General features: G+C 45.2%; 1 protein-coding gene across 5 annotated transcripts in view; it reads left to right on the forward strand.

Moving 5' to 3' along the window:
* The window catches only part of abtb1 (ankyrin repeat and BTB (POZ) domain containing 1), a 51,258-nt gene extending 45,514 nt beyond the window's left edge, over positions 1-5,744 (forward strand). For all 5 annotated transcript variants that reach the window (XM_078209966.1, XM_078209969.1, XM_078209965.1 and 2 more), the window contains one exon: positions 4,958-5,744. In XM_078209966.1, coding sequence (XP_078066092.1) covers positions 4,958-5,164 — 207 coding nt within the window. In that variant the 3' untranslated portion in view covers positions 5,165-5,744. The remainder of the gene's footprint in view (positions 1-4,957) is intronic.
* The last annotated feature ends 8,194 nt before the right edge of the window (positions 5,745-13,938 follow it).

A 13,938-nucleotide genomic window follows, 5' to 3' on the forward strand; every position in this document is an offset into this window, starting at 1 on the left:
CTAGGGGGCCCACTGGATGGGAATTGAAGGGGCAGGCTGGCTGACACTGCAAGAATTAATAATCGCTCAAAGTTCAACAATACATGAGCTGAAAAAATACATCTGGCTATAAACAAAAGTTCAGTTACACACCACACCAAATTCCTCCTTGCTGTACAAGGTGCTGGACAGACCCTAACTTTATTGGGTGACCAGAACAATATACATTTCTGATCACCTAATCATGTGAAGTGTTTTGTTGCACTTGAGTGCATCAGATGCTTAAACTGAGTGTTGAGGGAGTTAGTCATGAGGACAGGTTAAGTAAATCGTACTTATTTTGTTTTGCAGGAAATAACTTCATGGTGACCTTAATTAAAGATTGCTACAGTGATTAATCAAATTGCTCCATGTTCACTGTGGTGAAGGGTTGATGTGCTCAGGGATACAAATAAAAACATTTGGACATTAAGAGTGAGAAATTAGGGCTGGGGGGCAGAACTTCATCACCCAAAGGATAATAAACTTGTAGAAAGGTTACCAAGGAAAGGGCACTGAAGTGTAACTAGGTTCAAGAAGCAATTAAATGCTCATAAAGAAAGAAATCCGTCAGAAGCACATGGGTTTGTTGTGGCCAAATAGCCTTTTCGTGTTCAGGTGTATGTTCTTAACAATCTCGGTGATATTAGGCTTTCTACTTGAACCATTGCATTCCTTTGCTGATTGTGCTTTCATGGCAGTGTTGGGGAGGTAATTTCAAGACCTTGACCCAACGACACTGCAGAGATGACTATGTATCCAGCTCAAAATGGTGTGTGACTTTGACGGGAGTGGGGTGTAGGAAATCAGGACTTTGATTCATTTATTCAGTTGTAGATCTTTCATTATCATGGAACCAACTAAATATTTACTTGGCACTATCACAAGGCAAAATATATTAATGTCATATAAGAGTCATAGAGGTTTACAATGTTGGAACAGGCCCTTCATCCCAACTTGTCCATGCTGCCCTTTTTTTTAAAACCACTAAGCTAGTCCCAATTGCCCATGTTTGGCCCATATCCCACTATACCCATGCTACAGATATCCAAGAACAGATATTCTTCAAATCTCTAACTTTGCTCGAGGTTTATGAACTTTGCAGTTGTCTTTTTCATGTTTCGTGCTCGCTGTCCTATCTAAAATAGCCTGTTAATGTTACTTCTCAGCACAAGGCTTGCTTCTCTTGGGAAGCTGAGGTTAGTTACAGCGACTGGGTTATTATATATTCAGACCTCATTATGATCTGGCACAGCACCAGGCAGTTAGTTAATTGAGAGAGTACATCACGCTTGGCCTGGGAAGGCGCTGGTTAAGATTTCTGTAATGGCAAGAGTTTGCTTTAGGAGCTCTAGAACCTACATCTTTGAATTAGATTCGGGACAGTGAGGAGGAAGGAGAAATGCTGTGTTAATGAGTTTGGTAACCTAAGGCAAGTCATCCCAATGAAGAAAACCACTCAGTACATTTGGTCTCATTAATCCAAATTCCCCACCTTCCCCGTGGAAGAATCTAACTGTGGGAGCTGTGTCCTGGTCTCAATTCCCCTTCCGGTTCCATCTGTTGATCGCCTTTGTCTGCTAGAAATTTGTCCTTCCTAATCCTGAATTTGTCTCTCACTCGGTTTCATTTCATAGAAACCATAGAAACCCTACAGTACAGAAAAGAGGCCATTCGGCCCATCGAGTCTGCACCGACCGCAATCCCACCCAGGCCCTACCCTCTTATCCCTACATATTTTACCCGCTAATCCCTCTAACCTACGCATCTCAGGACACTAAGGGGCAATTTTAGCATGGCCAATCAACCTAACCCGCACATCTTTGGACTGTGGGAGGAAACTGGAGCACCCGGAGGAAACCCACGCAGACACGAGGAGAATGTGCAAACTCCACACAGACAGTGACCCAAGCCGGGAATCGAACCCAGGTCCCTGGGGCTGTGAAGCAGCAGTGCTAACCACTGTGCTACCGTGTCCTTTAGATTTGCCATTCTGGTATATTCAAATGAATGGCACATATATATTGTCTCTGCCTGACCATACTTTGACCTCTTTACGAAGCTAAAGCCAGTTTTAATGACCTGACTGCTACCCATGTTGACATGAGCGAAATTGGCATGGACCAGAAGAAGCTTGGACTTCATGAACTGTGTGGCTCAGTGCTGTGCTAAGTGGCATCTTTACCTATCCGATCATTCTTTGAGAAGCTGGGAATGTGGGTTTGTGATCAAAATTTCTTCCCACCATCCCCCTGCCCCAATATTGAGCCTTCCCAAATTTGCCACTGCTTTTTATTGGAGGAAAATACATTCTTGTGCTGTGTCGGCTAGTCTACGAAAGAGTAGTATTGACGGAGTCATAGGAGGGGTGTATTTGCCTTCTCAAAGTAATTTTGAACCAAACAGAATGCCTTTCGGATCATAAACCCACCCGCCTTCCACAACCCATTCACGGTCACGTGAATCACACCTCACCACGTAAGAGCAGGTTTCAATTCCATTGCAAAGTTTCTAGCTGACCCATAATGAGCTTCTTTGTCTTTTAGTCTTTCCATTCATGCATTTCTGGCCCGGAGCTGTTGTTTACTGATGGCAGCTTTATTGCTGTAAGGGCCCCAAACCAAACTTTCCCTCGGCACTATCACAGGGCAAAATATATTAATGTCCATTTATGCAGCAATAGAACAGATAATCTTCCAATCTCTAACTTTGCTCGAGGTTTATGAACTTTGCAGTTGTCTTTTCATGTTTTGTACTCGCTGTCCTACCTAAAATAGCCTCGTAACTATACTTCTCAGCGCAAGGCTTGTTTCTCTTGGGAAGCTGAGGTTAGTTGCAGTGACTGGGTTATTGTATATTCAGACCTCATTATGATCTGGCCCAGCACCAGGCAGTTAGTTAACTGAGAGAGTACATTGCGCTTGTTACTAATGCTGTATTTGGAAAAGTATTGTTCCAATTATTAAGAGTTCACATGTTAAAGTGCAAGGCAGTGTGGCAATGCTTAAAAATTATTTAATAACAGGACATGCCAGGCAAATACAATTAATGTTGTTTTAAAATGAAAACAATTCTTTATTTAAGGACCACTTAGTTCTGGAGTGGAAATGTTTCTCCCCTGAATATTTGTGTGACCCCATACCAAACTTTCAATCTGATTACCTGTCAAATAGATTTATATTAACATATTATAAATCTCCAGCTGTGCCTCACAGAATTGGAACCATTAACCACTTGGGTTCAAAACGTAACTTCACACTTTAGACTTAAAGACTGACATTTGCATCTCCCATAAAGACACAAATAAATTAAAGGACGCTTGCATCTCTATAGCATATTTGTGACCTCAAGGTCCCTAAGTGCCTTACAACCAATTAGAACTCGGCTGTGCAGGAGTAAAATAGAAAACATTTTGAGCGGGATTTTCCGGCTGCGTAAAACCGGGAAATCCCGCCCGAGGTCAGTGGACCTTTGCATTGTCTGCCCCCTGCCCGCTGCGATTGCCTGGGCGGGATGGGAAAATTCCCCCGTTATCTCAAAGGCTCAGGGAATATCCTGAACTCCTTCTCCTAAAAGGCACGATTGAAATTTTAAAGACAGATCGGCAAGATTTTTATCAGGACACAGGTTTACCAGAATTCCTCCCCGCTCTTAGAATCGTGGAATCCCTACAGTGCAGAAAGAGGCCATTCAGCCCATCGAGTCTGCACCAACTTTCCGAAAGGGCATCCCACCGAGGCCGTCCTCTCCGTCCTATCCTCAGAACCCCGTGCATTTACTGTGGCCAATCCACATAACCTACACGTCTTAGGAAGCTAATGGGTAATTTAGCTTGGCCAATCCACCTAACCTGCACATCTTTGTACCCTGAGGAAACCCACGCAATCACTGGGAGAATGTGCAGACTCCACACAGGCAGTGACCCAAGGCTGGAATCGAACCCGGGTCCCTGGCGCTGTGAGGCAGCAATGCTGTTGAATATCAGCACAAGATCTTTCACATCCACCTGAGAGAACAGACAAGGTCTCAGTTTAATGTCTCAACTGAAAGACAGCACCTCTAATGGTGCAGCACCTGTGGCACACTGCACTGAAATGTCAGCCTGGATTCTGTGCTCAAGTCTCTGGGGAGTGGGGCTTGAACTTGGACACAAGGCTGCACTGAGCCGAGACGGAAAGATAGTGGAAGGGGAAGAAAATGTTCAAGTGTACCAATTTACTGAAGACGTGTTGGTAGTTTTGCTTTCATACACCAGTTCATTACAGTGCCATTCATACCACTTCTAAATATCGTTTGATTCTTTACATGTCCCATTCTTGCTCCCTTTGGCTCTGCCCCATCAACTCTGGCAGCACGGTGGCACAGTGGTTATCACTGCTGCCTCACAGTGCCAGGGACCTGCGTCTGATTCCCGGCTTGGGTCAATGTCTGTGTGGAGTCTGGGCGCTCTGCCTGTGCCTGCGTGGGTTTCCTCCGGGCGCTCTGGTTTCCTCCCACTGTCCAAAGATATGCGAGTTAGGTGGATTGGCCATGCTAAGTTGCCCCTTAGTGTCAGGAAGGCTAGCTAGGGTAAATGCATGGGGTTAGGAAATGGGTGGGATTGTGGTTGGTGCAGACTGGATGGGCCAAATGGCCGCCTCCTGCGCTGTAGGATTTTATGATTGAATGGACTCTTATTATTTAATATCTCTGTCTTCTGCCCAATCATAGATTGTCCCTTTTGTTCTTTTTCTGCCCCCCCTCCATGTCACCTACTTAAAGCTATGACATTTCTAACTTTTCCCGGTTCTAATGCAAGGTCATCGACCTGAAGCATTAACTCGCTTTCTCTGCCCACGGATGCTGCCAGACCCGCTGATTATTTCCAGTATTTCTGTTTCCAATCCAGAATAACTAATACTCGTTTCAATCGCATTTTATTTTGTTCACACTGATGCAGCTCGTGGAGTCGGAAGAGTTTGCTGAGGTGGTGAAGGAGGATGCTGCAGGTGTCGAGGATCGACAGGAGACCGACTCCATCCCTCTTGTGGACGATATACGTTTCCATGTCACCAGCAATGTGCAGACTTACAGTGCCATCGAGGAGGCTAACCAGAGACTTAAAGCTCTGGAGGAACTCCTGGCACGATTGGAACTCGAGTGTTAAGAGATTAATTGCTTTTCCATTGCGACTAGCTACATAGATCATGTTGGAGGGCAGCACTGTGCTCAGGCAATATGGTTCATTTCGTGTGAACTTGACTACATTTTAATGCGATAAGAATCAAGGACATTTATTTGAGAGACAGTGTCCCATTTTGTTGGCCTGCGTTAAATGCAAGTTGAAAGCAATAAGATGGAGTTCATGCGAATGTTCTCCATCCTTCTGACATAGCACGTATTCCTTTGTGGTTCTCATTCTGTCCAGCTCAATTGACTTGTCTATTTGGGGCAACATCTGATATCTAGATTTCAATTGGCCACAGACTTGTGAGAAACCCCAGTGAACCGAAAGAACCCCTCAAACACTGCTAGACTGTCACCAAATGTCGGAATCCCAGTTCATGGCATTGTGAAACAAGAAACTTTACCGTAGTTCGAATAGGGAATGCTGAGTCTTCATATCCGTTGACATGTGTAAGAGAAAAGTCAGTGTGACCGTCTTATCATGGTCCCTCACTGGAAATGTTTTATTTTTCTGTTTTCTTCAGCCAATGTGAATTTTTAAAAAAATTCCGATTCCAGTCCTCTGCAGTTTCTGTTTTAACTTCCTGTGAAAGTGCTGTACCGACTTGGCCAACAAAACTTGTTTGGCCAGCCAAGGAGGTTCCAGACTGTTGGCGAATGGAGAGACCCTAGAAAAGCTGCATTATTCTGAACAGCTAATTTTTGGTGGTGGCATGTATCGCATGGCACCCATGTACCGAGTCAGTGACGTTCCTATAGGTTAAAAGTGCCTAAAGAAGCAGTTAGCCTTGATAGTCTCTTAGTCTCTTCTGCTCTAACTGATGAGGACTAAACGGGACAGGGGAGAGGGCCTGTCGTCCCTACTTTCTCTCAAAGAATGAATGCTGTGTGCTCTCTGAATTGACTTTTGCATACCCCTTTCATATTTAGCATTAGCTTCACAAATGACAAGGACGTTTTGATCATGCCCTTTGCCCCAGATTCTTTGCTGTCATTTACGTTGGGCCACAAGTAGGCCATTTGGCCCGTTGAGCCTGCTCTGCCAGTTTGCTAGTCATGTCATCTCTATTCTATTCATTCTAACTCTTGCGCCTCCTACTATACTGCCTCATACTATTGCTTTCCATATAAGTATCTACCTCCCTTTTGAATGCAGCAATTGACTTTTAATTTCCAGGCTGGGGCTTCCCACGTTCTCACCACACCTTCTGGTGAAAAACCTTTTCTGTTCTCCCCCCCCCCCCCCCCCCCCCCTCCCTCCCTTAATGGGTGCTGACTGCTCCTGGGATGTCAGCCCACAAGCACCAGCAGTGTTCCAGCTTTTCATCCTTTTCTTTAGGTTTAACCCTATGTTCTCCCCGCCTCTAACCTAACTGGGAAAGGCTAACTCAGCGGGTGCCCGTGGTTGAACCTGGGACCTTGCAGTTCTGGAGAGATTATCAATACCGACTCTTTTCCGTTTCCTTCCTCATGACACCATCAGGGGAGTTGGTCACAAGACCATCCAGTTTTGGTCTGTTTAGATTCCAGTCTAAGCAGGCTTACAAAATGTGAGACTTGTTTCTTTTAGAAGAACATTGCAACTTAGAACTTATTGCAGTTTAGTTTTTAGCCTTTCCTTCGCAAAATGTGAATTCACCAGAGTTTGAGTGCTTTAAGATTGTTCTTTGTTATCACATAACAGCCACGGAGATCACTATTTTACGTAATTTAATATGTATGTATGCATATGAGTTTTATATAATATGCATTTAAGATTCGATATTTGGCCCATCTTGTAGCAGCAGATGCAGTTGGAACTGCTGAAAGTCTTAGAATGGCTCCTTCGATATAGATAACAGATTACATATTGGGGCATTTGTTGCACTTTTCTCTTATTTAATTATTCAGCACTTCCTTCAGGTTGACTTCGACGCAGACTTTTCGCATATGTGATAGAATTCAAGCAATGAAATTCAGATACGCCAGGGTGGCTTCACATTTAAAATGTAGTGTGATCTGTTCTCCATGCAAATGAATGTTATAAGCTCAGTTATTTATAAATCGCAATATGTTGTTACCAGCACAAATTCTGAAGTATGAGTTCCTGGACGGAGAAACTGCTTTCCTCGCTGGGAAGTCTTCAGTGATCATTTGATAGAATGTGGAAGGGACTGACTGACATGATGGGGTGCACATCACTCCAGACCAGTGGGGGTCTGCTGGCTATTGGGGGGGGGGCGGGGGGCGCTTGTGTAAAAATGGGTTTGGGGACCACATTGGGTAGGCTAATCCATGTATTTGAAGTAAAAAGTTTATTAGTCACAAGTAAGGCTTACATTAACACTGCAATGAAGTTACTATGAAATTCCCCTAGTTGGCACAGTCCAGTGCCTGTTTGGGTCAATGCACCTAACCAACACGTCTTCCAGACTGTGGGAGGAAACCGGAGCATCCGGAGAAAACCCATGCAGATATGGGGAGAACGTGCAAACTCCACACAGACAGTGACCCAAGCTGGGAATCGAACCCGGGTCCATGGCGCTGTGAAGCGGCAGTGCTAACCACCGTGCTACCCATCCCAGTGAGGACTACACTGGCATTGTCTGATTATAAGTTCCTGTGATGATTGAAATTTTCCTTACAAGCTCCATGGGTTTAGATTGCCTGTGGATTTGGAACTCCTTGCTCAGGCAGGAGGGGGAAAGAAATGATTTCGAGACATACATTGGTGTCAATATCATAGAATCCCAACAGTGCAGATGGAGACCATTCAGCTCATCGAGTCTGCACCGACCACAATCCCACCCAGGTCCTATTTCCATAACCCCACAAATTTACCCTGCTAATCCCCCTGACACTAAGGGGCAATTTAGCACGGCCAATGCACCTAACCCGCACATCTTTGGAGTGTGGGAGGAAACCGGAGCACCCGGAGGAAACCCACGCAGACACGGGGAGAACGTGCAAACTCCACACACACACTGACCCGAGGTCAGAATCAAACCCGGGTCCCTGGCGCTGTGAGGCTAACCACCGTGCCACCCAGATAGATAAATACATGAGGAAAGTTACATTTATGCAAATATGCTTCCGTGCTGAGCAAAATATGATTCTTGTGTGATGTTTTTAATTCATCACCTCGTATTGAACCCACCTGTCACCACCAGTAATTGCCAGTATTTCATGTCGGTGTTCTGCAGCTCCAAACACACATTAGACACAACCCAGAGCCAGGATCCATAATGGTCTTGCTGGGTGATTTTGCACACAGTATGAACATTGTGAGCATTCTTCTGCACTGAAAGAAAACTTCCCGATGTCAGTCCTCAATTTGCCTTTCTTGTTTAACCTGTTCTTCTGTCTTCTTTCCTATTGTTAGGGCTGATCTTGAAGTAGCGTTGTGCTTCCCTGAGTGGGGGATGGTGGGCTGTCTTTGTGAATCAGTGCTAGTTATTTTGGTACAACTGTATGATTGCTAGACCGTCTCAAGAAAGTAACCCGTATTCAACCAGGTTGGTATGATAGTCACATATAGGCCAGACAAGATAGGGACGATGGACTACTTTCTCTAATGGAAGCTCTGACGAAGAGTCATCCAGACTTGAAACATTATCATAGAAGCCCTACAGTGCAGCAAGAGGCCATTCAGCCCATTGAGTCTGAACCGACACTCCCAACAGAGCATCCTACCAAGGCTCATGCCCGCCCTATCTCCATGATCCCATGCGTTTGCTCCACTAATCCCCCTAACCTGCACATCTTTGGGCACTAAGGGGCAATTTAGCATGGCCAATCCACCTAACCTGCACATCTTTGGACTGTGGGAGAAAACTGGAGCACCCGGAGAAAACCCACGCAGACACAGGGACAATGTGCAAATTCTACACAGACAGACACCCAAGGCCGGTATCGAATCCAGGTCCCTGGCGCTATGAGGCAACAGTGCTAACCACTGTGCCACCATGCTGCCGGATATCTCTCCATTGATGCTGTCAGACCTACTTTCCCAGCACTTTCTGTTTTTGTTTCAAGATTCCAGCATCCGCAGTATTTTGCTTTTATTTTCCCGAAGGGATGTTGGCTTTTACAACAATGCAACAACTTCATGGTTAATTTTATTTGATACCACCTTTTGAAAACTAAATTAGAAGTTCTCAAACTACTGTGGCGGGAATTTGACCCCAGGTTCTGCATTGCTAGTCCAGTAACATAACCGATATACCTCCATGCAAATGTATTTGTTCCTGGATGGAGAAGCTACTTCCTTCAGTGGGAGGTCTTTGCCAACCATTTAATGGAATTTGAAAGGTCTTTTCCATTGGGTACAGGCAGGGTGTCTTCAAGCTAGATTGGAATCATCAAAGTGCCTGGTGTATCTTAGAAGAGTGGCATTGACTCAAGTTTCTCATTGCCACAGTAAGAAATATCTCAACACCAGGTTAGAGTCCAACAGATCTATTTGGAATCACGAGCGCTGCTCCTTCATCTGACCTTAAAGGAGGTCAGAAAAGGAGATGAGAATATTATCTGGGGGGGGGGGGGGGGGCGAATTAAGAATCATATTACACTCCTTTGCATCTTCCGTCAAAACAAATCTTGGGATGTCTTTGAATTATTAAAAGTCTCACCATTGATTATTTTCAGGAGAAGGAACTTGGCAGCAAACACAAAGCTGACTGACTGTAAATTTAGAAAATTGCTGGAAATCTCAGCAGGTCTGACAGCATCTGTGGGGAGAGTATGGAGCCAACGTTTTGTCTTCCCGCTGATACTGTTCAGACCTGCTGAGATTTTGCAGCATTTTCTGCTTTTGTTTCAGATTCCAGCACCTGCAGTATTTTGCTTTTAACTAATAAATTTAAATCTCACAACATCAGGTTAAAGTCGAACAGGTTTATTTGGAATCACGAGCTTTTGGAGCGCTGCTCCTTCACCAGGTGAGTGAACAGCTTGGGTGACTGACCGTGCGGAGTCTGCACTTTGTTCCCCGTGTCTGTGTGGGTTTCCTCCGGGCGCTCCAGTTTCCTCCCGCAGTCTGAAAGGTGTGCTGGTTAGGTGTACTAGCCATGCTAAATTCTCCCTCAGTGTATCCGAACGGGCACCGGAGTGTGGCAACTAGGGGATTTTCACAGTAAGTTAAAGCAAATTACTGCGGATGCGAGAATCTGAAACCAAAAGAGAAAATGCTGGAAAATCTCAGCAGGTCTGGCAGCATCTGAGGAGAGAAAAGAGCTGACCTTTTGACAAAGGGTCACCTGGACTTGATTTTCACAGTAACTTCATTGCAGTGTTAATGTAAGTCTACTTGTGACACTAATAAATAAACTTTAAACTCTGCCTCTCCATTTCCCTGCTATTAAAATCTCCTGCAAGCTCCCACAAATAGCAATGTGATAATGATTAGGTAATTATTCTCTGATGTTGATTGAAGGATAAATATTGGCCAGTACACCGAGAACTCCCCTGCTCTTCTTGGTAAATAGTGCCATGGGATATTTTTTGCATCTACCTGAGAGGTTAGATGGTGCCCCTTTTTTAACATCTCACCCAAAAGTCAGCGCTGACAACAATTACTCAGTTCTGCACTGCAGTGTTAGCCAAGGTAGATGCCCTCGAGTGCTGGAGGGAGACTTGAACCCAGGACCATCTGACTCAAAGCTCAGGACACTATGTACTGAGCCACAATTTGCTCCCCAAAGGTATATAAAGAAATATTAAAGGCAGATGACAAGAAGTAGGTTTTCAGGAGCGTCTTAGAACATAGAACAGTACAGCACAGAACAGGCCCTTCGGCCCACGATGTTGTGCCGAGCTTTATCTGAAACCAAGATCAAGCTATCCCACTCCCTATCATCCTGGTGTGCTCCATGTGCCTATCCAATAACCGCTTAAATGTTCCTAAAGTGTCTGACTCCACTGTCACTGCAGGCAGTCCATTCCACACCCCAACCACTCTGCGTAAAGAACCTACCTCTGATATCCTTCCTGTATCTCCCACCACGAACCCTATAGTTATGCCCCCTTGTAATAGCTCCATCCACCCGAGGAAATAGTCTTTGAACGTTCACTCTATCTATCCCCTTCATTATTTTATAAACCTCTATTAAGTCTCCCCTCAGCCTCCTCCGCTCCAGAGAGAACAGCCCTAGCTCCCTCAACCTTTCCTCATAAGACCTACCCTCCAAACCAGGCAGCATCCTGGTAAATCTCCTCTGCACTCTTTCCAGTGCTTCCACATCCTTCTTATAGTGAGGTGACCAGAACTGCACACAATATTCCAAATGTGGTCTCACCAAGGTCCTGCACAGTTGCAGCATAACCCCACGGCTCTTAAACTCCAACCCCCTGTTAATAAAAGCTAACACTATAGGCCTTCTTCACAGCTCTATCCACTTGAGTGGCAACCTTTAGAGATCTGTGGATATGGACCCCAAGATCTCTCTGTTCCTCCACAGTCTTCAGAACCCTACCTTTGACCCTGTAATCCACATTTAAATTAGTCCTACCAAAATGAATCGCCTCACATTTATCAGTGTTAAACTCCATTTGCCATTTTTCAGCCCAGCTTTGCATCCTATCTATGTCTCTTTGCAGCCTACAACAGCCCTCCACCTCATCCACTACTCCACCAATCTTGGTGTCATCAGCAAATTTACTGATCCATCCTTCAGCCCCCTCCTCTAAGTCATCAATAAAAATCACAAAGAGCAGAGGACCAAGCACTGATCCCTGTGGCACTCCGCTAGCAACCTGCCTCCAATCCAAAAAATTTCCATCCACCACCACCCTCTGTCTTCGATCAGACAGCCAGTTACCTATCCAATCGGCCAACTTTCCCTCTATCCCACACCTCACTTTCATCATAAGTCGACCATGGGGGACCTTATCAAACGCCTTACTAAAATCCATGTATATGACATCAACTGCCCTACCTTCATCAACACACTTAGTTACCTCCTCAAAAAATTCTATCAAATTTGTGAGGCACGACTTGCCCTTCACGAATCCGTGCTGACTATCCCGGATTAATCCGCATCTTTCTAAATGGTCGTAAATCCCATCTCTAAGACCCTTTTCCATCAATTTACCAACCACCGTAGTAAGACTAACTGGTCTATAATTACCAGGGTCATTTCTATTCCCTTTCTTAAACAGAGGAACAACATTCGCCATTCTCCAGTCCTCTGGCACTATCCCCGTGGACAGCGAGGACCCAAAGATCAAAGCCAAAGACTCTGCAATCTCATCCCTTGCCTCCCAAAGAATCCTAGGATACATTTCAACAGGCCCAGGGGACTTATCGACCTTCAGTTTATTCAAAACTGCCAGGACATCCTCCCTCCGAACATCTATTTCCTCCAGCCTATTAGCCTGTAACACCTTCTCTTCCTCAAAAACATGGCCCCTCTCCTTGGTGAACACTGAAGAAAAGTATTCATTCATCACCTCGCCTATCTCTACTGACTCCATACACAAGTTCCCACTACTGTCCTTGACCGGCCCTAACCTCACCCTGGTCATTCTTTTATTCCTCACATAAGAGTAAAAAGCCTTGGGGTTTTCCTTGATCCGACCCGCCAAGGATTTCTCATGTCCCCTCCTAGCTCTCCTCAGCCCCTTTTACAGCTCATTCCTTGCTAACTTGTAACCCTCAATCGAGCCATCTGAACCTTGTTTCCTCATCCCTACATAAGCTTCCCTCTTCCTTTTCACAAGACATTCCACCTCTTTCGTGAACCATGGTTCCCTCACTCGGCCATTTCCTCCCTGCCTGACAGGGACATACCTATCAAGGATACCCAGTATTTGTTCCTTGAAAAAGTTCCACTTTTCATTAGTTCCTTTCCATGACAGTTTCTGTTCCCAACTTATGCCCCCTAATTCTTGCTTAGTCGCATCATAATTACCTCTCCCCCAATTGTAAACCTTGCCCTGCCGTACGGCCCTATCCCTCTCCATTGCAATAACAAAAGACACCGAATTGTGGTCACTATCTCCAAAGTGCTCTCCCACAACCAAATCTAACACTTGGCCCAGTTCATTTCCCAGTACCAAATCCAATGTGGCCTCACCTCTTGTCGGCCTATCCACATATTGTGTCAGGAAACCCTCCTGCACACACTGCACAAAAACTGCCCCATCCGAACTATTTGACCTACAAAGGTTCCAATCAATATTTGGAAAGTTAAAGTCCCCCATGACAACTACCCTGTGACCCCCACACATATCCATAATCTGCTTAGCAATTTCTTCCTCCACATCTCTATTACTATTTGGGGGCCTATAGTAAACTCCTAACAACGTGACCGCTCCTTTCCTATTTCTAACCTCAGCCCATATTACCTCAGTGTGCAGATCCCCCTCGAAGTGCCTTTCCGCAGCCGTTAAACTATCCTTGATTAACAATGCCACTCCTCCACCTCTTTTACCAGCTTCCCTACACTTACTGAAACATCTATACCCCGGAACATCCAACAACCATTCCTGTCCTTGTTCTACCCACGTCTCCGTAATGGCCACAACATCGTAGTCCCAAGTACCAATCCACGCCCCAAGTTCATCTACCTTGTTCCGGATGCTCCTTGCATTGAAGTAGACACACTTCAACCCACCTTCCTGTCTACCGGTACCCACCCTTGACCCTGATACCTTCCCCAATACCTCACCACCCTCACTGACTTCCGGACTACAACTCCTTTTCCCACTCCCCTGACAAATTAGTTTAAATCCCCCTGAAGAGCCGTATCAAATTTCCCTCCTAGGATATTGGTG

Source organism: Mustelus asterias, chromosome 3 (assembly GCF_964213995.1).
Source record: "Mustelus asterias chromosome 3, sMusAst1.hap1.1, whole genome shotgun sequence".
In the NCBI taxonomy this organism is placed as follows: domain Eukaryota; kingdom Metazoa; phylum Chordata; class Chondrichthyes; order Carcharhiniformes; family Triakidae; genus Mustelus; species Mustelus asterias.